Source organism: Leptodactylus fuscus, chromosome 3 (genome assembly GCF_031893055.1).
Source record: "Leptodactylus fuscus isolate aLepFus1 chromosome 3, aLepFus1.hap2, whole genome shotgun sequence".
In the NCBI taxonomy this organism is placed as follows: domain Eukaryota; kingdom Metazoa; phylum Chordata; class Amphibia; order Anura; family Leptodactylidae; genus Leptodactylus; species Leptodactylus fuscus.
Genome location: NC_134267.1, coordinates 180,441,931 through 180,468,721, shown reverse-complemented (window position 1 = coordinate 180,468,721; position 26,791 = coordinate 180,441,931). Strand labels below are relative to the sequence as shown.

Genomic DNA, 26,791 nt, shown 5'->3' with positions numbered 1-26,791 from the left:
TGACTAAACTGAGGTTTGGTGCTAGCAACCGGTGGCTAGTGACAGCTGTCCGGTCTAGGTCTCCATACACAAATCCATTGGTGTGTATCCCTTGTGTGTAAAACCTCAAGAGCTAGTCAAGTGACTGTATCAGAAAACGCCACATATTCACCTTTCCATTGGATATTGAAGGTGTCCGTTGTGTGAGGGACATTACAGACCTCCTGACTTGTTTTCCATCAGATTTGGCTTTTCTAGGTTTTCTTTCTTGTTGGCACTGACTGATGCTGCAATTCTTTCAGTTTAGTTTCTTTCAGATTTGGATAATATAATCCCCCCCCTCCCCTCGACTGTTCTTACACAACTCTATTTCTTTATTCCAGGGACCGTAGACTTTTCTGCTCTCAGAAATCATGGAGATGAAAGGTAAGGTGGATAGTGAGGTCTAAAAGATTATAATAGTACAGATTAGTGTGGAAATAACAGAATGTGTGTGGTGTGTGTGTGTGTGTGTGTGTGTGTGTGTGTTTTTTTTGTTGTTTTTTTTTTCCATTCATTGTGTTAGTTACTGTGCTTCACCTCTGGAGTAAAGATATGATGTGAGCTGTAAAACCTAAAAAATTTTTATGTAGCCACCTCTCTGCCTTAGTAAATGGTGTTCAGGACGGGGGGGTACCTCCACATACTGATAATCATTCCCTCTTGTATAAAGATTATAGAATCCTTATATGAATGCATTGTTTGTTTATTATTGCATTGTACTGATTGTTTTTCTTTGTAGAGTATGGATGAGATTAAACAAAAATCTCATTCACTTTGCTGATATTCTAAACCTTTTTTTCCCCCCTCTCTGCTGTAGTTTGCATGAGTGTGTGAGCCCACAGAAGAACAGGGATAAGGATTACATACTGACTTATCTGTCAGACACACTGACTGTTTTTATGCTGAGTGATGGATTGCACAGTGTGCTGCATGTGAGAGCATGCCCGCTATAGAAGGAAAACTTTTTTTTTTTTTTTTTTTAACACCAAAAGTACAATGCAATAATATATAGAGAGAGAAAATGCAGTCAAAACTGTCCAGTGATTTTAGTATATAGTTGTTGGGGAGAAGTAATTGTATATGGAGTGGGGATTATTATTCCAGTCCCTGCACTTTCAAGATTGGAGATTCTCTGTATGGGGTGCAGCATATCAAGTGAGCACATTTTTCCATAGATCAGTGTGACCGAATCCACATTAGAATGGGAAAATCAAGTGATCTTGGTGAATTGAATGAGACATGGGTATTGGTGCTAGACTAGAAGTTTCTTACTTTCAAGTGAATGGGTCTGGAGGCTGCAGTCTCTTAGTCTCTTATCTATCTCCTCTCCTAAGGCCATGTCTTCAACATGAGGCTCCCAGAAACTCCTTTACTTGCATACAGTACATGACTTTAAATTTACATTGTGTACATTTTAGATGGACCATATGGTCAAAACCCAAATTCTGGAAATGGTTATGCTCCTGCCATGAACCCAGGTCCAGGATATCCACCAATGAATTACCCCGCTCCAGGATACCCACCTCCAGCTATGCAAGGTCCTTATGGATATGGACAACCCCCGCCCGGAGCTTACCAAGGTAAGCGGTGACATAGGCTGCATGTTACTGTTTGACTGGGCTTGGGTTATTATCAACCTTACTCGGATCATTCATATGTATATGCATGGCATTTGTACAAATTACATCTTTATTGGCGAGATGCCCATCTTTATTTTCAGCAGATTTTATTTTGTAATCTGCTTTCCCCCCCCCCCCCCCCCGTAAGTGACTACTCTATCAAGTGCTTGGATGGTTCTAGCTCAATTATTATAAATTGTGGTTTTTAGGACCTAGTTGTCTATCCCATCTTGTTAGAATTCTGTGATTAGTTTGTGTTTGCATTGAACATCTGATACTTCCGCTGATGTCAACTGACATCCTCCGTCTGATACTGTTGGTTTCCTAGTTGGTCACTAATGGCTGGGTATCCACATTTGGCTGTTAATGTTGTAAGGATTAAAGGATTGCAGTTACATAGATGTGATGTAATTAGGTTTTGTCTTCGTTACAGAAAGTGCCTCTATACACTTCCTGTAATACCTCACTTGTTGGTCTTTATTTTTTTTTTTTAGTCTCTTTATAAAGGTCCCGTTACACAGGAAACCGAGAACTGACTATAAAGTGACTGCTGCATGAAATCTAGGTTTCTGTTCACCCAAATAGTGAACAGTGTTGAATTTGTGACTGTGTATGTGTGTGAATCTAGCAGAGATGAAAGCAGGCCACTGAAAAAATAGGCAGATTCTGTGTCTGATTTAGCAGAACCCACATTTCGAGCCCCTTCTCTGATAAGGTTTCTTCATCTGTTTCTCAGAAGGGAAAGATTGCAGAGGGGACTGGAGGGGCAGAAATGTAAAAGGCATTTAAAGTGGAAGTCCACCTCAAATTGTTAATTTTCTGCTGTATGTACTTGCCCTAAATCTTGTCCCCCATGCTGCTACTAAAGATTTTTTTTTTTTTTTTTTCAGTAGGTCTAACGTCACCTGGGTTGTTAAACCAGATAGTTAGTTTTACGTGTATGAAACAAAAATTGTCTGGGACTTTGTGCCCCCTAAACCCCTCCCAGTACCTGTATCCTGCCCTTCTAGTGCACAAATGGACTCTTAAGTCTTAAGAAAACAGTTAGAAAGATCTCCAGAGTCGGTGTCAGAAGCCGCTCTCCACACCCCAAACTATTCCCGTAAGGCTTGATGTGACCTGCCGGACGCTGGTTATGTATTTCAAGCTTTGTGTCATTGGTATTCTTTATGATCTGTGTAGCCCAGGTGAGATCCTGCTTTTTGGCACTGTGCAGAAGAGCTGTAATGGGTGCTCAAGCTAGGCCACATACACTGTGATGTGCTGAGCAGGTGACCGGGCAAAACCATTGCATTGACACCATTGACTGAATAAAGCACAAAGATCAAAAGTTTGTGGTGACACTGGGGTATAACGAGCAGAAAAAATGGCTGCCCTGATCTGATCTCAGCGCTGGTTCCACTCCACGTCTGTGGAGGACTTGCTTCTTATTTCTGTTTTGGCATATGCTGGACGGGAACTGGCTGCCTCTGTACAAAGTTCCCTTTCTGTGTTGGAATGAACCGGGATGGGGAGTGGGACAACATGCTAGTTCTGGCGGCCATTGATCTCTGGTGATTGAAGTGTAATATTGATGACCTATTGTCAGAATAAGTCATCACTTTCTGAATGCTGGAAACTCTTGGTTGTCAAAGTCCTAAAGAAACCAGAACAAGCAGAGTGTTTCAGACATGCTTGGTTTGTCATTTTCTTGGCAATGTCTAGTTTCATTTACAGAATAACTGATTGTATTACATCAGAGCTGTGGTGGTGTTCAGCCAAACTCCGATTTTTCCCACAGCTTGACTGCAACTCTTTCATAAATGGCTGACAACCCTGGTCACATACCCAGTAATGTGTCTCTAATTCATTAGACAATGATTTCTATTATAGTAAATATGCAACATTATATTTTATTATATATTTTATAAATCTAATTTGTTTGAAATCTGAGTTGGTCGCTTTTTCTTTCCATCTCCACCCAAAATGGGCCCCGACTCCAACTCCACAGCCCTGATGAATTGATCTGATATTTGGAGCATGTTGGGGTGGATTAGAACATGTTTGCATGTACGTAGTATGAAAAGCTGAAATATTAGCCATTTGTTGCTTAAACTGTTTGATTTAGTAGTGCTCATATACAGTAGTTTGTTTCTTTGATACATGTCTGCAAACGTGGGAACTTTGAAGTAATATTACAGCGACACTACAAGTTTCAAAGTAAATTCATGTAGGATGACTGCTAGACTCAATACTTTTGACATTTTGTAGGCATAGGTTGAATCTTGAATTTTGCTTATCAACTTTAGGTCCACCCGGTCAGCCGAACTATGGCCCATATGCAGGGGGCCCTCCTGTTCAAAACCAGCCAATGGGTCCTGGCGGCCCTACATCTGCGTGGATGCCAGCACCTCCGGCAGATCCCAACTGTCCACCAGGATTAGAATATCTGTGCCAGGTAAATGGAGGGCAATGTTTTGAATAACAGTGACGTTGTATAGGATTATTATGTACATACTATAATCACTATTGCCTGGCTTTATTACACAAGTCTGGTATGTTTTCAAGTTATACATTACATTTTATATTTGAAAAAAAGAAGTTATTGTGTGTTTGTATGGGAGATGTCTAAAATGGGGGATTTAAAGAGGTCCCCAGAATTTCTTTCTGCACTTCATGAGTGGCAGAAGGGTTTTGTACCTGTCTGGACAGTTTGCATTGCCCCAAATACTAGAGTCAATAGCAACTGTGTCATCTTAGGCCTCATGCACACAACCATACTTATTTGCAATAAAAGTACAGACCACATTTCAATGGGCCCATACACACAATTGTAGTTTTTGTGGCTGTCCACAGGTCGAATTGAACTGCTGTAAAATATGGAACAGGAGCTATACCTGTCTATATTGTGCGACTGTCAATTCTTTTTCAATGTATGGGTCAGGGAAAACCACAGATGACACGCGGATCGCAATCTGTTATCCGTGCTGTTTTTATGGACCCATGTGCATATAGCCTAAGTTGTTTGGCACACCACAAGCATCATCCTTGATACAAGCTTGCTTATTTTTAGCAGACTTAGCAATGGCCCTGTATATCATTTGCAGGGTGTACTTGCTATGGACTTTCATACATTTATGTTATGCTGCAAAAACCATGAGCAGATATTCTAACCTAGATCTTAAATATTTTTCTGATTTATTTATGCTTTGATTTTGGCAGATAGACCAACTTCTTGTCCATCAACAAGTAGAGCTATTAGAAGGTAGGTTATACTTCAAAAAAAAGCACAAGTCCGAATGTAAAATTTAAAGGGGCTCTAATATATATATATATATATATATATATATATATATATATATATATATATATATATATATATATATTATAATATATTTTTCTGGCTGACATGTAGGAATAGGCTTAAAAAGGCTATTCTTCTTCTGCCTTCCTACCTTTAGATGTCTTCTCGGTGCCGCCATTCCGTAGAAATCCTGGTTATGCAAATGAGTTCTCTTGCATCACTGGGGGCGTCCACAATGGTGCGAGAGAACTCTTCAGCGACGCTTCCATCTTCAGGAACGTCCTCTTCACCGTGTCGTCTTCCGGTGCAGGCGGTGAAACTTGTAGGCCTCGGGCAGAGCCTACTGTGCATGCCACAGGCCACAAGAAAATAGCTGCTTGCTTACTGTGTAAGCAGCCATTTTTCTTGTCGTTGTGGCCATGCGCAGTCAGCTCTGCCCGAGGCCTACAAGCTTCACCGACTGCATCGGAAGAAGACGTGGTGAAAAGAATGTTCCTGAAGAAGATGGAAGCGTCGCTGGAGAGTTCTCTCGCAGCATTGGGACACCCCCAGTGCTGCGAGAGAAATCATTTGCATACAGACTAAAAACCGGGATTTCTACGGAATGGTGGCGCGGAGAAGACCTCTAAAGGTGGGAGAATAATAGCCTTTAAGGTTATTCCTACGTGTCAACCAGGAAAGTGTTTTAATAGTAGAATCCCTTTTAAACTAAGTATTTTTAATATAAACTGATTTACATGTTGCATAGTTAACATAGGGCGCAGACCTCTGGGCAAAGCCTGTCTGTGATCCTGTTCACATCCTATTGCCTGTATACTAGGAAGAGCTTCCAGCATATGAGAAGAATATCTAGAAGATTTATTCATCTGATGGAAGCCAAAAGTGCTTTTGGCCTCCACTGGTAAAAGCTGAACAAGTAATTATATTATGTCCTAAAATGGTGGGATCTTTAAATACAACTGAGCGTCAAGTTACACTCAAAGTTACTGAATTCGGCGCACTCTGCTTTCTAGCGCTATATAAAACCGCATGGGACCAAGGACATGAAATGTCTTTAAGGGAGGAGCAACCAATGAAATGCTTTGTGTGTAAACTCATGGAGTCACTGAGCGCCTGTATTACCAGTCCATAAGCCATACATGTGAACCTTTATAGTAATATTTATATATAGAATTGTTTACTGTTTCTCTTCTCTCCATCTTAAGCTTTCACTGGCTTTGAAACCAATAACAAGTATGAGATAAAGAATAGCATGGGTCAGAGAGTATACTTCGCTGCAGAAGAAAACGATTGCTGTACTCGCAACTTCTGTGGACCGGCTCGCTCATTTGCTATGACCATTTGTGATAACAGTGGTCGGGAAATAATTCGGCTCATCCGACCTTACAGATGCTCTTCCTGCTGTTTCCCCTGCTGTCTGCAGAAAGTATGTATTGGAAGTTATTCCTATTGTTTATATAAGGGCTATCACTAGGGGAACATAACTTCTATCTGACACATGATGCTTTATACATTGTATTCACATCACCAGAATAAGCTTAATGAGCTCCAAAGTTTGCCCCAAATATCCTGTTAGGCTTTTGCTTGTTATCTCTTTCTTATAAACCCAGGTAGCGTAAAGTGTAAATATCTGACTTCTCATGGATGTAAGGAAAAATAACTTCAACAGTTGTGGAGGAAAATTGACTAAAGTGACATTGATGTATAAAGTGATATATCTGTATGGGGAGCGCTTTAGAACCCCTGCTCTTTCATAGAGTGTTGGATGAAATAAAGGGAATGAGTGAAGTCTCCCAGTGCCACAAGAAAACTTCTTCTATATTGATGGATGGATTGCCTGCTTAGCTCTTGTGGAATAACTGAATAAGATCTTGCAACTCCATGTATTCAACAAAAACTCAGGAGGCAAGACCATGCCACACCTGTCCATAGGTTGCATCTGGCACATAGCTTAATGCCATTGAAATGAATGTGTAGATGTGCCTCAGTTTTAGGAAGCAATCGGCAATAGTTTTGCCCCACCTGCCCCCGACAATACTATTCCATAGCTTTGTACTGCCAGAGGGATGTTCCTTAGTACCACCCAGCGACGATGTTGAGCATTAAGGCCCACCTAGCTGATGGTGAAGGGATATGTGTCATCTTTCTAGCAGTATATTAAACTGCCAGTGCCAGAGGATGTGAAAGGTACCCTTTAAAAGGAACCATGAAGATGCTATCCAATTGACCAGCATTGTTATAGAGGAAGAGTTGAGCAGGTCAATATATAGTTTTGTGGAAAAAGAAATGTTACAGGTTAAACACAATCTTCCTATGCTCATTTGTCTAGTAGGCCTTTTCACTCAGTGGTTAAAGACCTTTATGTATGAATGAGCATACAGAGATGGCTGCAAACAAATGAGTAGGACCACAACTGTGGACTTGTAAGCATAGAAGCAGCTGAGATATATAGTTTTGTGGGAAAGGATTCAGTACAACTTGTGACTTATTTATATCAACCTGCTCAGATTCTCCTGTTGTGTACCATGCTGCCAGCAGATCAGACCACATGTTCAATGTAATGGACAGTTGACTTAATAATGTATCTTCGACAATGCTTTTCAGTCTCTTCAAGCTAAGTAGCCGCTTGTGAACAAAGTTCTAGCGAAATACCCCCCACCCCCCAAGTCGAGAAAAATTCTTCTCCCAATGTGAAAGGTGTGTGTATACACACCCATTGTAGGCAGGTGCTTCCCTCTGCTGTAGAGGAGACCCACAACTGTAACCCTGATCAATGTCATCTCACAACCACTGAGCTAGAATAATACAGTATTTTTTTATGACAATGACACTTCAGGTTATTTCATGGTTAGTACCATCTTATTGGTAACACTATCTTTCTTTCCTCCTTTCAGCTTGAAGTGCAAGCGCCTCCTGGAAATATAATTGGCTATGTCAAACAGAAATGGCACCCGTGTCTACCCAAGTTTACTATACAGAATGAAAGAGAGGAGGATATTCTTAAACTGCATGGACCTTGCATCCCTTGTAGTTGCTGTTCAGATGTGAACTTTGAGGTATTTAATGTTTTGCAAAAAAAATGTATAGCTTTTTAAATGATTGTGACTGTAACACCGTTCTCTCATATGAAGTGTTTGTTATTGCACCATTAATTGCATGGTGCTGTACATTATATTCCATGGTGCTGTGCATTATTAATTCCATGATGTTGTACATCTGAGGGTTTATACAGAACACAAAATATACAAAACAAATACAATACTAACAGTGTCCGACTGGCATAGCAGGATAGAGGTCTACACTTCTTAGTATAGCTGGCACCTAGAAGTTGATTATAATAAGGGTGAAATTGGTTGTAGTCTGGAGCCCAATGTCCAGCACTGGGACACATGCTGGGAAAGCCAACAATGCACTGAATTCTGTGCACGGTCAGATTTCTAGCACTACATAGAACTGCACATTGATCAGAATGTGAAAGATCTTTTAAAATCTGTATGTAGCAAGCGGAGTGGTATTTTATGTTACTATAGTATGTATTGGAAAAAAAAACACGCTGACCTATAAAACAACAAATGTGAAGAGTATTTTCACAATAAGAATGGGGTGCGGAGGGAGTGGTTGTGGCAGATTGTGAGCAATAGCAACACCTGCAACAACTGGTGTAGATTTCACCCTTGACTTCCACTCTCCACAATTGAAAGGTTGTACCCTGCAGCAAACAACCTGGATTTTTTTGTTTGTTTTTTTTTTTATTTTGAATCCACCCAAAAAATTGGTCCTAAGGGCTCGTTCATATCTGCGCCCGGACTCCGTTCGTGCAGGTTTCCATTTCCTGCCCAGAACTGAGCAGGAGACGGAAACCTACATGACTTTCATACCCATTCATTTGAATGGGTTTGAAGGATGTCTGGCCATGAGCGCCGGTGAGCGTTTTTTATGCTCTCTGCCGTGAAATCTGACAGTCGGACATGCAGTACTCTGTGTCCGGTTTAAAAAAAACTGTTTTGCGGCGGAGAGCATAAAACGCTCACCAGCGCTCACGGCCGGACCCAGTCTGACAGCTTTCCGTCTTCTACATGCAGAAGACGGAAAGCTCAGAATGGACTCCGGGCGCTAGTGTGAATCTAGCGTAACTTTGGCTCCAGAGTCCTGTGAGATGACAGGAAGAATTGGGAGGGAAGCTGCACAGCAGGCACTCCTCTTTATGCAGAACTCCATTTAAAGAAGAAGAAGAAAAATCTGTAAACTGTGCAGTATTTCATAGTGAAGCCTAGTTCCATGTAGGAACCTGTCAGTATTTCCTCCAACCCCTTGTTAGGTTAATGTAAACCCTTATTTTACAATTCACTTTGGACGACTCAAGAAATGGTGGTGGTCTTTTAACCCCTTTTGCTGATTTGTAATGACTTTCCTACTTTTTCTCTTCGTAGCTGAAGTCCCTGGATGAGAGCTCTGTTGTTGGAAGGGTTTCTAAACAATGGACTGGACTCGTCAAGGAGTATTTTACAGACGCTGATAACTTTGGGGTTCAGTTCCCCATGGACCTTGATGTTAAGATAAAAGCTGTCATTCTTGGTGCCTGTTTCCTCATTGTAAGTATTACCATCCACTATAAATACCTTTTTGGTGTGTGTATTCATTTGAGGAGAATAGGTTCCTGGAACAAGCTTCAGCGATCCATGACTTGAATTCTATTGAAAGGAATTGGTTACATTACACCAAATCTCACTTCTAGATCTAGTTCAGCAATAACAGGCCTAATCCATCAGGTAAGTAGTTGATCGGTTCGCTTCAGTTCTTTAAAGAGCCTGAAACATAGAAAATTCACAACATTAAGAAAGCACAGCAATTTCTCTTTTATATAATAATAAATTTTATTTATATAGCGCCAACATATTCCGCAGCGCTGTACAATTTGTAGGGTTCAGATACAGACAGATACAAAACAAAGAACGTCATTTCACACAATGGGACTGAGGGCCCTGCTCACGAGCTTACAATCTATGAGGTAGGTAGAGGCGGCTATCACCAGCACCCAGCATATCGCCCCAGTCCTGACTAGAAAGTTGTTTTCTATGTCATTCAGTGGCTCTGTTGCCAAGACAGTGCCGGTTATGCCAATCCGCAAATGAGATCTTTGATATTGCCTCTTGGCAATGGCAACTTTCTCGTATCTCCAAAGAGCTTGCTTGAAAGTTGACAAAACTGGTGATTCAGATGACCCTAACAATCTGCAGATGGGGCTGATATGCTGAGTTCTGGTGACGGGCTTCCTTTTATTCATTCTTTCCCTTTTTGTTTCATATTACACTTAAAACTGAAAATTAAGACAGCAGAGCCCCACTGCACTTCCCTATTGAACTGAATGTGCTGGTCTGTTCTCCTGCATATACTGAATGCACTGTGTGGAGGACTTTGTGTACCAATACTAGTGTATTAACATTCTGCTCTAGTGCTGGTTTGAACATTGACAAATGATCAAATTCACAAGGAACAGGAAGGCAGAGGTGTGACTCTAAATTGCTGAACTGTAACATCCGCCCTCAAGCCTGTGGTTTGGTACAGAGGGGGCACTTTTCCTTCACAAACATCCAGCACAAACTGGATGTGAACATTTTGGCCAGGATTTGGTCGTGGCTGTAAGACCGGTCTTGAAAATGCTGGTTAACTTTTTCTTTAAATTCGAATATATACACCACACCTTACCCAGAAAAGCACAAGCTCTGCATCAAGTGTGTTTGCATATTAGGGCGTATGTGCATCAAATCCTGAATGTAAAGCTGCAGCCAAAAGCTTTTCTGAGTATCAGAATTGTGTAAAAAGTCATGTGACCTCCTCCTAACTTCCTGAGATCCAGAATACTTTCTATTTTGTGTTTTTATATCCAGAGTTGAGCTTCAATTACCACCTTTTTATTTGGCAAAATATTAAACTGCAGGTTTTTTTTTGTTTTTTTTTTTATATGCAATGATCAAAAATCATACTATAAAATCTCTCGTGAATAATGGACAAGCCACGTTCTTCTTAGATCTTAATGTATTGAGGGATTCATGAGAATGATCAAAGATAGGACACTTTGATGGCCATGTAAATAGACATATTGGGGCATATTTTAGTTTGCTCCTCATAAAGACACTCTGGTTGAGCCTGTGGTGAGGCGTGTGCCAGCTCCTATATGGTGTAGATTTTGCTGATCATTTGCACTACCAAGCTGGTGTAAACGTTATTAACTGTAGCGCAACGCAGCTTTTCCAGACCAACCACAGCTCTGCTGAACTGAATGCTGGATCATAATTTATGATGCAAGTTCGAGCCAAACCACAGGTCTACTGACCACACAGATTACCTGGAGATCAGCATAATGAATAGGTTTAACTAGCCACATGTCAGTGTAGAGCAATGTCCGAACATCCATAAGCAGCCAAATATCCCTTTATCTTTATGCTAACCTTTACAGGACATGAGGACTGTATCTGGGTTTGAGGTGTACTCCTGTAGTCTATAATACAGCAAAAAAAATCTTTAGCCCAGTGGAGAGTCACCATAGTAAAGAATAAAATCGGGTCAGAAGAAGTAGGAGTCCCTATGTAGCAAAGGGGACCAACCAGGGCAAAGACAACAATTGGATATCTCTAGGTGATTGCGTTTGCCCTACAGAAACTTCTTTGGGAATGTTAGTTCCCCACATCCGATATTAGTGTGCAACGTATCATGAAGATGGCCTAAGCACGGAGCTCACTGTATTATCGGAGTGCCATTTTTTTTATATTGCTGCCATTCTTCTGTCCTTGTTGAACATGACTAGCAATGATTTGATCTGAAGTACAAAATTTTGAGACCAAACATCGCCACCTACTGGTTGTTCCCTTTAACCAACTAATTTGAGTTGCTCTCTTACTATGTGACCTCTACTCACTTTTGTTTTTTGTTTCCTACAGGATTTCATGTTTTTTGAACAAAAAGGAAATAAGGACTAGAATGCGACGATGGAAGTAAAAGCAAAAAGAAAACCTTTTGAAGGACTAGTCTTGTTCGTGGTTTTTTTTTTTTGTTTTTTTTTAAATCTTTTCTCATTTTTTTTTTTTTTTTTTTTTTTTTTAAAACTTTGTTTTGTAATCTTATTCACCAGCCAGGTTTTTGATACTAGGAAGCTGTGCATTTTATCTTTTTTTTTTTAATTTAATTTTTTTTTTTTAAATATAAATAACCTGTAATCTATAAGTAGAAATATGCAGAATCTTTAGGTAACTGGGTTTATTGATGTCTTTTTCTACGCAGCTGAACAGGTATCGCACAGGCTGATTTTACTATGAACTACTGAGCCAAACCTGTTTGGGAGCCTTCACACGGAGTATACTCTCCACTCATTCTGAACGTAAAAGTCATACAGAGTGAGTGTGTAAAAACCAACTCCCATTGATTTCTATGGGTGCCAGCATACGCGCGTATCACATTGAAAGCAATAGGGGAAAAAGCCTCTCATTGATTTCAATGGGTAGTGCACGAATGCCGGCACCCATTGAAGTGACAATTGAGGCTGGGGGCACACAGGTCTATTATTACCATGTGTTAGCCACTGCAAACTTGCCACTGACTAGCCAATGTCCTGTGACAGGATGGGATTATAATAAAGCAAAAAAAATCAGTGTCTATTATTGCAGTGGATTCTGCCTGCAGAAATGGTCCCATTTTGGGTGGGTTTTGTCACGATATCTTACAGTGTAAAACACTGCTCAGTGACCTTGCGGACATTCAGCCATGTTTGGCCTGGCCCTTAAGCCGGATGTAGATTACTATAAGACCTCTCTCTGTTGGACAGACATTCCAGGGCTTTATTATTTCTTACGCTGGTTCACACCTGCATTCGGCTTTCCATTCAGGAGTCTGCTTGGGGAAACCCAAGGAAATCCACACACCCTATAAACTATAATGGGGTCTGCCAAGTTTCCGCCTGAGAAGGATGAAAAATGCAGAGAAGGGAACGGAATCCGCAACCTGAGAGTCAGCGTTCGTGTGAACTGAGCCTTAGTCTGTCGTATGAAAACCATTTTTAGATGTGAAACTTACAAAGCATTGCATATTTTATTATAAAGCTTATATTTGCACAGTTTAGTGGTTTTAGCATTTCAGTCTTCACTGTCTTATTTTTAAGAACTTTACCGTTTAAATAAAAAGTCTACCTCTTATATAATGCTGTAAAATAAATGTAATGTTTCCGATCTGTGCATTAAAGGGAGTCTATCAGCAGTTTTGATTCCTTATACCTGCTTTCAGCACTAGATGGGTAAAGAAGGTTTAACCCTGCCTCAGTTGATGGTCCTGTTACTTGTATGGCCAAGGAAACAAGTTTGTGTGCAGCGTCTTGTGCTCTCTGCATTGAACATTTCTAAACCCATCCCCTGTGCTTTGAGTGACTGCTCCAGTGGTCTCATGGTTGGGTTCAAGAGTCCTCACTCAGGACAGAAGGAGGTGTTGGGAAGTCTTCAAGGCAAAGAGCATGGGAAGGAACCACCTGCCTGACTCTTGGAACAAAGTGAAAAGCAGTTTGCTGTGTAGGGTGGAGGGGCATTTTTGATACTGCAGTAAAGCTTCAGTACTTTGCCATTGGGGCGATATGTATATGAAAAGCCTACTGCTTCCTGCATTGTCCCCTATGCCACTGATCCGATACTGATGCCTATCCTTGGAGGGTTGTAAATTGTTTATCTGTACAATGCTGTCTGAGGGATCAAAACTGCTGGCGCTCCAATACAATGCTATGGTTTTTCTTCAGATCCTTGTGCCAAAAAATGTAACTGTAATGTATAAAAACCATACATTGTACCTTTGATTTCCGCCAGCTTCTAATGGCAACCTAAAGGAAGAACCTTTTCTTTGGTGCAGTTTTTCAGTGCTTTTTTTTTTTTTTTTCTATCTTAGAGAATCTGTTTTTTGGAACCAATCCTGGCATTAAATGACATTAAAAGCTTCAAAAACATCAGAATTCACCTGTGTAAACTATGCCTTAATCCTCCTAGTGTTAGTGTGGTTGTTTCATATAATGTGCATTAATATCCTGTACAATACTATTATATGTCTGTTCCATATACCGGTGGTCCTCCATCTATGACTTCCTGCTTTGTGGCTCACTATAAGAGCTTTAAGTTCTGATCGTATACTGCACACCCACATTAGCAATATTACAGATTTATCTGATCCTCTGAACGGTGCTGGCTTGGGCAGTGTAATGCCTGTATATTAAATAGATTTCCCAGGATATTAATGTTGCTGAAACCTTCATAACATGGGTCATCAATATTTGATCATTAGGGGTCCAACATCTGGTACCTCTACTGATGAGCTGTCCAAATGTCCCACAGGGCTCAGATGAGCTTCAGTTCCTCCCCTCCAGCCTGTTTGTACTTCATTTCCATTCAAATGAATGGGATTGAGCAGCAGTATAAAGCATAGCAGCTATACAGCATGGTATAGTGGTAGAAGACACCACAGTCATCTGACATTTATACCCTGTCCTGGGAAAACCCTATAAATATAGGTTTAGCAAGCCCTTTCAGTATAGTTATTGCTCTATTCTGCTATTGTGCAATGGCACGTTACTGAAATAGATGTGTCCAGTATCATCTGTACAGATGGTAAGAGACTCTAATATGACATTTCTCAAAACAAGTGGCTTACAGGGTATTAAAGGTTGAGGACCTTATGTACTGCCTATACTGTGCCTGTGAAAATATATAAATGTTATATATTATATAATATATATATATCTTGTGTGCCTATAGATATAATATTTTATACCAAAGTAAGTGTGTCTGTGAAACCTAGATCCCGTTTCCTTTTAATATTCCTTTGGACATGGAATATTAAACTTTTTTTATTTTTTTTTCTTGCTCATGTCATACAGAGTTGATCTGTGTTTTTAACATCATAGAATGGTGCCTAGGGTTGAGCGATCGGGATCAGAAAATATCGGATTCCGTTTGGCGATCGAGTAAATTTTGCAATCAGAATTCTGATCTTTTTAGGTGGGAACAAGATCGGAGGTTATTTCCCACAATGCTTTGCTACTGGCCAAGCATTGTGGGAAAAGCTAACAATATTAGCTAGGTCCCGTAGGAATGAATGGATGCAGCCAACACACAGCATGTGCCGGCATCCGGCCGCTTAACCCCCTGCGCGCTGGCTTCGTCCATTCATTCTAATGGGAGACTAGCTAACATCTCTAGTAGCATAAGGCTTGGTTCACATATGCTGTTGTGTTCCGTCCATAAGAGTCCGCATGAGGACACCTACGGACGGAACACAAGCGCAACTGCAAGTGCTGTGAAGTTCAAGTGCATGGGCCCCATAGATTATAATGGGGTCCGTGTGCTTGAACTGCACAGTGCTTGCAGTTGCGCTTGTGTTCTGTCCGTAGGGGTCCTTATGCAGACTCTTGTGGACGGAACACATCAGCATATGTGCACCGGGCATAACTCTTATCTGCACAGAAGCGCTGCCACTGGTCCGGTCCTCGCTGTTCTCGATCCTCTTCTCGCTGGCCTTGCCTCCCAGGTTAGCATTACAGACCTAGGAAGAAGGCGGTGCTTGTAGCTTAGAGTGTGGGTGGTTACTGGGAGGGGGGCACTCACATCTCCCTGCCCTGTAGCTGCCCACACTCTCCTAAGCCACAAGCCCCGCCTTCTACCTAGGTCTGTAACATTAACCTGGGAGGCGGGGGCAGCGAGAACAGGGGTGAGGGCAGCGGGGACCAGACCAGTGGCAGCGCTTCTGTGCAGGTAAGTGGACTCCAGGGGGGACACTAAGTAGCCAGAAATTTTTTTTTTTTTTTTTTTTGTCACTACAGTGTCTAACAAAGCGTTCAATTTTTAGACTCCATGCTGTTTAGTGAATAGGATCGTTATTAAAATTCGATCTTCGATTATTAAAAAAAAAATCCCATTGACTTGCATTGGGATTGGGTTCAAATAGAAAATGAGCGAAAATCAGATTTCAAAAACTATCCTGAAATTTCAAGATCGGCTCAACCCTAATGGTGCCCTACACCCAAGCACATTTATCATGGATCACAACTTTTGTGTAATCCCTAGGGACTTTTTTTTAAGGTTTTTACATTTTATACTCTGTTAAAAAAACATCTGAATGAACACCACTAATATCTAAACTGAGCAACGCCACTCCTTTGTGTAGATATCACATACAGTGGCATCACTGTGTATGAATAATTGATATACACAAGTTGGCTCATTTTACATGTGAAGTAAAACTGAAGACATTTAATTTTTAATATTTTGGTGTAAATTCTAAACCATTAAATGTATTTGTCTTGCACACTTAGTACATTATAGGAAAAATAGTTCCTCCATGTGGAACAATATTCTACTTCATAGTAAATCTGTATTGTAATATATTGCTATATGCCAGCTAGATGATCAGATGGTTGGGATGGTAAAATGTTAGACGTTCCAATATAGAACATGGGTCATAGGACTCGTGTACACAGCAGAGCCCTAAGCAAGGCATCAGAGTAGGGAGCCATACCACACTACTTTCCAAGCATTCTTCATCTTAAAGTTTCAAGTTCAGTACAGCAGAGCTGAGTGTGACCATTGGCTTCAGTCTTGTAGGAAGGCTATACCAATGTCTTATCTGACTGTTCTAGTTACTCTGTGTAATACTATAGTACTAAACAGAAATGCTTCTATGACTCTTGGCTCCGCAGTGTACTGCCGCCAAAGCCTTTTCTGATCCATGCACTTTAGAGCTACTGAAGTATAATCTTTTTAGCATGCCATTGACAAGTGAAGTGCCTGAAAGAAACAGCTGCCCATCTCTGGCTTGATAATGTTCTATTGTATTTTATTTATAGTCTATATAGTGTGTGTATATAGTCTCTATACACTTTGTGTAATATATATTATAACAATGGAATAAACGTGCATTTTAATCCAAACTGTGTCTGACATTTCTTGTTACAGGTACAAAACCAGTCACTGTCTGAAGCTAAAAGCCTGGCTCTGGTATTCTTAGACCTGGTGTATTTCCGGTGTCTGTAGGATACAGTGATGCCATATCATGGCAGTATTACATTCTGTTTATAATGGTGACTATATTATGATGCTTTACAGGGCTCTAACCTATAGGCTGAAATTGTTTAAGGCCTTATAGGGGAAAACATCTGAAATCTCACTGATTCCCTGCTAGTCTTGTTCTGAGCATGCCCCAGTCCCTGCTGCTCTCTGCTTACTGGTCCTACTCCAAAATCAGGCTGAGTAAGCATTTCCTATCACTGGCCATATTGGTGCCACGTTCTTGCTAGTTAGTAGCCTTCAGATTTCGGTGCTGCCTAGCACATTGCTATACATTTCACTAGCCATTAAAATGAGAACCCAATCAAACTGGAGATGAGCCATCTTCATTGGCTCCGCAGAAGATCAGCAAAAACAGATATGAAAGATGAGCAAATGGCTGAGGACACATTTCAGACCTCAATCTTTTATCCTACCCAAATATTATGGAGCATCTCCTACATAGTGCAAAAACATGAAGCGTGTAGTTTTGCAATCTCTATAAAAATGGTGGTAGTAATATGGTTCATACTGAAATGCTCTGTGACCTATAAATATAACTTTCATAGGTTTCCACCTTTTCAGGACCCTGGAGCATTGGGAACAGTGGAGTAAGCCCCCCCCCCCCCCCCCTCACTGCCCCCAGCTGATTTAAACATTGAAAGGATTGTCCATTTTTTGCCTGGACAAGCCCTTTAAGCACTGAGGGGGGGAAAGCTAGCCAACAGCCCATAACCCAGACCTTACTGTCCATCAGTGATTGTCCTCAGAAATGGGCACAAATTCCAACAGGTTCACTGAAGATGTGCAGTTCATAAAGGGGCCTAACTCCTAATGTCTGTCTGGTGACAAATGTGTACGATTATCCCCTGTCTGGGGCACTACTCAATCTTTTTTTTTTTGGGACTGATGTAAATAGCGGAGTACAGTGCTTAGTGCTTGGCTATCTACATCAGTGCACAGGCGGGACCTCCACTCCATTTAAAGATGGGAATGGGACCCCTATTCTCATGATCAGGTCTCAAAATAGAACGAGTCTTGGTAATGTATTGTGTGTGTTTGTCCTTTTGTGGTCTGTATTATGGCTGTCACCTGCAGCTCTATCTACCAACCCTCCCTTACTCATCTAATGGAGAAATAAAACCTATTCTGCTACCCCCTGACCTCTGATGAGTCCTGTAGTCTGAATATTTCTCCTAGACTCTAAACTCCTTGCCCCTGGCAGTGAAGGAGTTAAACTACTATGTCTGGGGTTGCTATATTTCTATAGATATCAGCATTTATAAAATCCATCTATGGCACTTCATGGGCTACGACTCTGGTATTAGAAGACCTTTACAGTTACAGGTTTTAAATAGCCTAGATAAACCAGGCCTCGTAATTCAGAGCCATACCCCGTAATGAAGAACCCCAATATCAGACCCAGCATCAGGACTTCATGTGCACTGAGAGGTGAATAATAACAAATTATAGCTCAATTGCTGCCTATGTATTCGCAAGACACATATATATGCCATGATAGTCCTTATAATATAAGGCTAGTTCCATCAAATTTGAGGCAGTTTCTTGTGAGTAAGAAGAAGTGTATCAAGAATACAAGAAGGTTCTCAAGAAATAAATTCAATCAAGTATTGTTCTTGTATTCAGATCAGTAATATAGCTGTAAATATACTGACCCCTAGTGGCCACAACACATACCTACAGCCACAAAGCTTGGATATAGTCTTTTGCTAGCAGAAAAAGGAGCCCATGGAAGTCCATGGGAGTTTTTTTTTTCAGCACCATTTTCCTATGTGTGAATGCACCCTAATATAGTAAGTTTATACTTACAGAAATGTCAGTGGTTTCCCTATAACTATACTGTGAACTTTCTGTGAAAAGCGCTGTTGGAAAAACCACTGCAGTTTTTCCCACAGACCATTTTTGCTGCGGGACGCTAAATAGGGCCTTAGCCTAAGAGGGGATTTTCTTGGTAACAGTTCTACACTACAGATTTCTCTCTTTAACCATACAGAGAAAATATTCTGTTTGACTGGAAAAGAAATGAACAATGACCACACACCTCTGCATATTTAAAGAGATTCTACCATTAAAATGGAATTTTTTTTCTCGCTGACACGTAGGAATAGCCTTAAGAAAGGCTATTCATCTCCTACCTTTAGATGTTTTCTCCGCGCCGCCACAGCGCTCAAACAGCACTGGGGGCGTCCCCAATGGTGTGAGAGAACTCTCCAGCACCGCCTCCATCTTCTTCAGGAACGGCCTCTCCTTGCGTCTTCTTCCGCCGCTGGCTTCAAACTTCTAGGCCTAGGGCAAAACCAACTGCGCATGTCTGCCGGCCACAAGTAGAATGGCCACTTACAATACTACAAGCGGTCATTTTCTTGTGCTGTTTGAGCGCTGGGGCCCGCCCCCAGTGCTGCGAGAGAACTCATTTGCATACCGGCAAAAACCGGGATTTCTTTGGAACAGCGACGCGGAGAAGACATCTAAACGTAGGACACGAATAGCCTTTCTTAAGGCTATTCCTATGTATTAGCCAGAAAATTTTCGATTTTAATGGTAGAATCCCTTTAAAGGTGTACTCCAGTCACAAGTTACTCCCTATTCTCAGGACACAGGGTAACTTACTGATTGTGGGGATTTGACCACTGGGACCCCCTCAAATCACAAGTCCTGGGGTGTTTTCTACCCTGGTTAGAACTGAGAAAGTATCAGTATCAGTAGGATACAATCTCCTATGCATTGAAGGTAACTTGTTGTGACCAGAATACCCCTTTAATAGGTACCTACATTTCTAATATACAATTTTATTAAGATTTCTGCTTTCTGTTAATATATTGGAACATTGATACACTGAAACCCCTAACACGTCTTATAACCTATGCACTTCTTTAATTGGTGAGGAACTGAAATAAATACTTAATAATTTTTCATTTGAAATATTAAAAAATTGTTCCTGAGTCTGGTTATTGTTGTCACATATTTGTTATGTCGCCCTCTAGTGTCTTATCCATTCCTTCTTAGAGCGTGTAACTAATGTGTTGGGTAACAGTGGACATGCATGCCGAGTAGTTCTGTCACACGGCCTAGATACGCAAGCAACCAAGTCAATCCTGCAAGTGAGGAGACGAGTCAATGCACACGTACTGGACACTTTATGTGGATGTTCTGAATCCTAAGAACTCCAGGGGGCGCCGTAACAAATATGTGATAGAAATTTAGCCTTTTTAAAAAAAAAAAAAAAAAAATTAATCCAGTTGAAAATTGGTTATGTTTTCCGTGATCTACCAGAGAAATATTTTATTTAATGGACATCCCCTTCAAGTCATTGTCTCTAAGTCTACCCTCTTCATTCTTTGGGTTTGTGACTCATGTATGAAAATTTAAAAGTCCTCCTTCTGTCACTGCTTATTCTCGTGTCTCCATGCATCACAGCCCTCACAAGTGTTGGAAACAGATACCACCAACATACTGTCATTAAGAAAGAGCTTCACCTACAAGACAGTTGCAGACCAAGAGCTTGGTGCATGACGTAAGTGGCAGTGTGTACCTAGCGATGTGGTGTAGGGGATGATATGCTTTCCTTGTTTATCCTTATATTATACAAGAGGTACATTTATTGCTTTAACCCTATTTAACTCATTATATCCTAGTTATGAGATGACAATATAACTATCGTATATAGCCAACATACTTGACACCATGTTGTTTGCAGATTGGTCAGATCAGATGTTTATCTGAAGAAACATTCTTCAAAATATTCTAAAAGAAGTGAATAACAGATTCTTGGGGAATATAATAGATATCCCTGGAAATGCAAGGCTCAATATAGGAAAAGGTGAATAACAATAGGGAGAAATTAAGGTGTAACCTACCGTAATAGGTAACAAATTCAGACTGTCTTATTGATGTGATATGACTTACTGAGCAGTCCGTATGTATTCCTTGCTGTCCATCCGTGGATATCTGATTGATATACTTGTGTAATTGATCTGCTATCTGTTACACTATGCTTCATGTACGTGTTCTGAAATTCTGCACATCTACATATATGCTACACAATTCCCTGTTAGGGTCTCTATTTCTTGCTTTGGTTGTACCTCATCCTGTGTACACATACCTGTCCCATAAATAATATAATAATAATACATTTTATTTATATAGCGCCAACATATTCCGCAGCACTGTACAATTTATAGGGTTCAGATACAGACATACCGTATTTTTCGGACTATAAGACGCACTTTTTCCCCCCCAAATTTCGGAGGAAAATGAGGGTGCGTCTTATAGTCTGAATGTGGGGGGAGGAGCGGATTTACAGCATGGCCGCGCTACTGCCACCGCTGGTTTTCTTCAGCGGCAGGAGTGTGACAACACTGCAGGCCCCGGCAGCTAAGACACTCCCCAGCATCCGCCGGTCTATTACAGCAGATGCCGGGGAGTGTCTTAGCTGCCGGGGCCTGCAGATTGCCACGCTCCTGCCGCTGAAGAAAACCAGCGGTGGCAGTAGCGCGGCCATGCTGTAAATCCGCTCCTCCTCCGCAGGTCCCGGCAGTTTAAAGTTATCCCCGGGGCCGGTCCCCACCGGCCCCATACCTTTAGTGATGCCGGCCGGCTCCTGCACGGCGAGGCCGCAGGAGCCGACCTGTTCCGATGACAGCCGGGAGCCTAATGAAGGCTCCCAGGCCTGTCATAGATATATATTACTATCGCGGCTGGTCTATGACACTCCGCGATAGTAATGTATAGAATCTCCCATAGACGGCAATACAATTGTATTGCCGTCTATGGGACTTGCAATCAAATGATTGCAGGTTCAAGCCCCCTAGGCGGGGGATAATAAAATTGTAAAAAAAAAAAAAAAAACAACACTTACAAAAAAAATATAATAAAAAATAAAATGAATAAAAGTTCACCTCCTTTCCCTAGAATACATATAAAAGTATAACATTACTGTGAAACATATACATTAGGTATCCCTGTGTCTGAAAATGCCCAGTCTACTAATATTTTTATGTACAGTGAACGTCAAAATCAAAAGTGCTAAACCGCCGGGTTTTTCTCTCTGTTTTGCCTCTGAATTAAATAAAAGGTGATCTAAGCAATAAACATTTCCCAAAATGGTATATCTAAAAAGTACACCTGGTCCCACAAAAAAACGCCCTATACATCCCCATACAGCTGCAGGGTCACCTGTCAATGTGGTCTTGCAGATGTTCCAAAACTACAACTCCCATACATTAAATATTTTACCATTTTTTGCCTGAATTTTTTTTTGCCCTATTTTTCTCCTCTAAAACCTGGGTGCGTCTTATAGTCCGAAAAATACGGTACATAACAAAGAACGTCATTTCACACAATGGGACTGAGGGCCCTGCTCAAAAGAGCTTACAATCTATTAGGTAGAGGGGGTGACACAAGAGGTAGCAGGGGCGGCATTGCTTATACAGTGTTCAGACAATTTTGTGCATTAGGAATTGTGATAGGCTTGTCTGAAATAGTTATGCTATGACCAGACATACACACCAGTAACCCCCTCCCCCCCTCCAAAGGTGCAATAAAACTTTATGGTCTACTGTGCTAGTTGGCTGCAGTTGGGATCATAGGATGCCCAGCAACCTTTGCCTATCTGCCACACTCCAGCAGCCTATACCAAACTTCCTTAAGGTAAAGTAAAGAGGATAGATGTTCTTGATGTTAATGTTCTTGAGGTAGATGTTAAACCACTATGTATGACCATTCTCTGTTGAGACTTAAAGGATCATATCATGTCCGGGCAGCACATGTGAGGGGTAGATGCATGACATAGAAATCCTTAAAGTAGTTTTCCAGTTGAATCACCTACAATGGTTCTCTGCCGCTACAGTTCCCAAACTTAATAATTCCTCACTGGTCTCTACTTCAGGCCCGGCTTGACTCACAGGAATTGACCAATCAGGTCACCCGCCAACAATTGGCTGAGCAGGCACTTCCTATGTATTGAGCGGGACCAGTAAGTAGAGACCAGTGCAAAAGATGGAAACCTGTCATGCCGAGTCCGGCCGTGTGCGCCGAAGCGTTTTTTTTAAAAAAACGGACACAGAGTACTGCATGTCCAACTCTGTGTCCAGTTTAAAAAAACTGGTTTCGCCGCGGAGCGCATAAAACGCTCACCGGCGCACACAGCCAGAGACTTTTCAAGCCCATTCAAATGAATGGGCTTGAAACATGCCGGCAGGTTTCCGTCTCCTGACCCTGTTTTGTGCTGGAAACGGAAACCTGCAGAACGGAGTACGGGTGCAGATGTGATCAAGCCCTGAGAGCACCAGGAGATTTTGCTTGTTATGCTGACCCTTTAAAAAAAGTTATCTCTGTATAGTATATATAGTCCATTCAGGATTTTACATTTTTTTGTTTGATGCAATCCTTGATAATCCTGAATTATTCCAAAATACTTGTAGTTTTAGCAGTGTTTTTGCAGCTTTTTCAAAGGGTCAGAAGCAGTTTTCCAGATACAGTTTTGTTACACTGGGTTCACACTAGCACCCAGACTCTGTTGAGCTTTCCGTCTTCTGCATGCAGAAGACGGAAAGCTCTCAGACCGGGTCCGGCCAGTGAGTGTTTTATGCTCTCTGCCGTGAAGCGTTTTTTTTTAAACCGGACACAGAGTACTGCATGTCCGACTCTGTGTCCGGTTTAAAAAAACGGTCATGGCGAACACCTTTCAAACCCATTCAAATGAATGGGTATGAAAGAGTCCTGCAGGTTTCCATCTCCTGCTCAGTTTTGTGCAGGAAACAGAAACCTGTATGAACGGAGACCGGGCGCAGATGTGAACGAGCCCTTAGTGGCATTTTCTTTAAGTGCAGCATGGCCGCCCCATCTCTCCTTGGTGTCATTAACATGTATACTACTTGACACAGGGACGTAGCTCTTTGGTACAATGAGCGCAACAGTGATACCCCCGATGCATCAAACATAACAGGAAAAGGCTAAAATCTCAACAAAAGTGGCACCATTCAAGAAGCAGAAAATAGCGCTTTATTCATGTGAACCATGGTTATCTGACGGGGCTAATAGTCTGACAGGGACATTTCTGGTGACCGACTCCCTTAAGTGAAAACATGAGTCGATGGGCTTGGTACGCAGCCAGTCCCAGAATATGTATCTATAACCTTAAGCAGCTCGATAAAACATTCAGCAAAATTTTCAACATTGGATTTCATTTTAAAGTCTCATTCATAGATATTGAATTAAGCGATTATGATAAAGACAGATTAGAATTATAATATAAATGATAATATAAGTTAAAAATACTATTCAGGTAGACTTCGGGTCTGTACAGAGAATAACTATGAGATAATGTAGCCAGGATGTGTGCTATTATGTATTGGTGAACCAGACTGACATTAAGTGCAATATAATAAATGTACTACTTGTAAATCTATAGCTCGGGTTCAGATAGCAAAATTTCTGGAGCAAAGAGGAAGAAGGAAATTTATTATTATTATTATTATTAATAATAATAATAATAATAATAATACAATTTATTTATATAGCACCAACATATTCCACAGCACTGTACAATTTGTAGGGTTCAAGTACAGACAAAAAGATACATTACAGAGAAATAGTCTCTTCACACAATGGAACTGAGGACCCTGCTCGCAAGAGCTTACAATCTATGAAGTAGAGGGGGTGACACAAGAGGCAGCAGGGGCGGCATTGCTTATAGAGTGGTCCAGATGTTTTGTAACCGTCACCAATCATGTCCTTTAAGGTGCAGATGGTGTCTGAACGTATAAAGTTACAGTCGAATACGACATGATATCCTGTGGGGTAATGCAGGAGGGCGAATAGAAGGTTTATGGGTCACTTACCTAATATTTCAAGACTATAATCCACCACTTAGTCCATGACTAGAGATGAGCCAATCTATAAAATAGATTTTTTCCACTGTTTTTCCAAAATCACTCTCAGTATTGGTATGAAGAATGAAGGTATAATAGAAATATATGTTCCACACAATGCGGCAGAGCTCCATCTGCTGTTGAAAATAAGGAATATTCCTGTTACTGAAATGGATGCCTCATGAATAATAAATATGAATAAATAAATATTTCATCTGATGTAATTTGCATTTTTAATTGTAATTCATATAGTATCAGTAAAATATGTAATGAATCCAAGTAGAATATGTAAAGATGCATAAAGTGATTATACAATAATAATATTACAATATACACAGTATACATGTGTCACAGTAACCGTGCATTTATTTTGATTTTAGGGCCATTTGTGATCGAGGAAATGGAAGAAAATGGTAATGTGGGAATATGACGTTTCTCATAAGACAACACGTAACAAACTTTAATATTATTAAAATATCCTATACAGAGGTGCGACACAGCCCTCTTCCGTTGGAGTCTCTGTTGGAGGATCTGCTGAAGAAACCGCCAGAAATCAGTAGAGAGAAAAGTCCTTCACTGAGAACTTTCCTCTCCACCGGTTTCGGTATAAAAAATCAGTGGACACCCAATGTCAATGTCTACGGGTAACTGCTGTTCTGCGGTCCGACTCTCCATCATTTGTGTCCTCCTGCAGACCCTAAACTATGGAGGACCGGACCAGCTAAAAGTGAACTTAGTCTTGTCTTAGTAAGGTTCGTTAGTCCTCTTTCTTATTCCTTGTTGTCTTACTGGCTATCAAAAACTATATAAATAAACTTTTAGCCATTGTTCAGAAAGATCAATTTTAAAGGAGTTTTACAAACAGACAAAAACTAGTGACAATGGCCTCAAAATGGACTTAAAGTAACTTTACCCACCGCACTGACTCCTGTCTGCCACCGTTCTGATAATGCCCAATTCACCGCTGCTCTCCACTTCTCACAGCAGGAAATGCCAACTCAACTAATCACTGGTCAAACAAGTAACTACTGTGGCCAGTTTTGTTGGGACAAGAGCATTATCAAGGGCGAGGGTATGTTTTGTTTTTTTGGGGGGGGGGTTACCCATTTTTTTCTGCATTTTACATTACCTGCAGATTCTGGTTAACCCATCCATACATTTCAGAAACAAATCCGCAGGGGAAATGCTGTGATTTCAAAAAAGTGAGTGATTTTTGCAAATTGCAGCATGTCAATTATACCTACGGAAACGCCGGTGTTTTCTGTATAGGTATAATAGAAACAGAAAGTCCACAGAGGAAAACTTTGTAGACTTTCTGTGAGAAACGCTGCAGAAAAAACTGTGGAGTGTTTCTGCTGCGGTCTTTTACGCAGAGCTTTTTGGCTGTGGCTTGCTACGTGGGGCCTTTACCTTAAAGGGATCCTATCATTAAAACTAATTTTTTTCTGCCTAACACGTAGGAATAGCCTTAAGAAAGGCTATTCTTCTCCTACCTATAGATGTCTTCTCCGCGCCGCCATTGGGTATATAATATGGTTTTCGGCGGTATGCAAATGAGTTCTCTCGCAGCACTGGGGGCATCCCCAATGCTGCGAGAAACTCTCCAGCGCCGACTCCATCTTCTTCAGGAACGGGTCTTCTTCTCATGTTTTTCCGGAGGAGGCTTCTAACTTCTAGGCTTTGGGCAGCTGACTGTACAATACTGTGTAAGCGGCCATTTTATTTTGGCCGGCGGGCACGCACAGTCAGCTTTGCCCTAGGCCTGAGGCCTAGAAGTTTGAAGCCTCCGCCGGAAGAAGACGCAAAGAAGACCCGTTCCTGAAGAAGATGGAGACGGCACTGGAGAGTTCTCTCGCAGTATTGGTGATGCCCCCAGTGCTGTTTGAGTGTTGCGGACCGCCCCCAGTGCTG

General features: G+C 41.2%; 1 protein-coding gene and 1 long non-coding RNA gene across 2 annotated transcripts; one reads left to right on the top strand and one right to left on the bottom strand.

Annotated features, from left to right (window-relative positions):
- Positions 1-360: 360 nt before the first annotated feature.
- Positions 361-11,955, top strand: LOC142196756 (phospholipid scramblase 2-like). The gene is made up of 8 exons (XM_075266728.1): positions 361-405; positions 1,440-1,601; positions 3,929-4,077; positions 4,842-4,884; positions 6,129-6,349; positions 7,818-7,979; positions 9,354-9,515; positions 11,862-11,955. The coding sequence occupies exons 1-8, from the start codon at positions 393-395 to the stop codon at positions 11,898-11,900; spliced, it is 951 nt and encodes a 316-aa protein (XP_075122829.1). The 5' UTR covers positions 361-392; the 3' UTR covers positions 11,901-11,955.
- A 169-nt stretch (positions 11,956-12,124) lies between these two features.
- Positions 12,125-12,503, bottom strand: LOC142196755 (uncharacterized). Its single transcript, XR_012715282.1, has 2 exons — positions 12,440-12,503; positions 12,125-12,251 (listed from the first exon to the last, which is right to left on the bottom strand). It is a non-coding gene; the product is annotated as an uncharacterized LOC142196755 (long non-coding RNA).
- Between the last annotated feature and the right edge of the window lie 14,288 nt (positions 12,504-26,791).

What these genes read in the sequence shown, in the direction of transcription:
- LOC142196756 (XM_075266728.1), top strand. An exon ending in GATTAGAATATCTGTGCCAG is followed by an intron (nt 4,078 to 4,841) that starts GTAAATGGAGGG and finishes TGATTTTGGCAG; the next exon opens with ATAGACCAACTTCTTGTCCA. An exon ending in ACAAGTAGAGCTATTAGAAG is followed by an intron (nt 4,885 to 6,128) that starts GTAGGTTATACT and finishes CTCCATCTTAAG; the next exon opens with CTTTCACTGGCTTTGAAACC.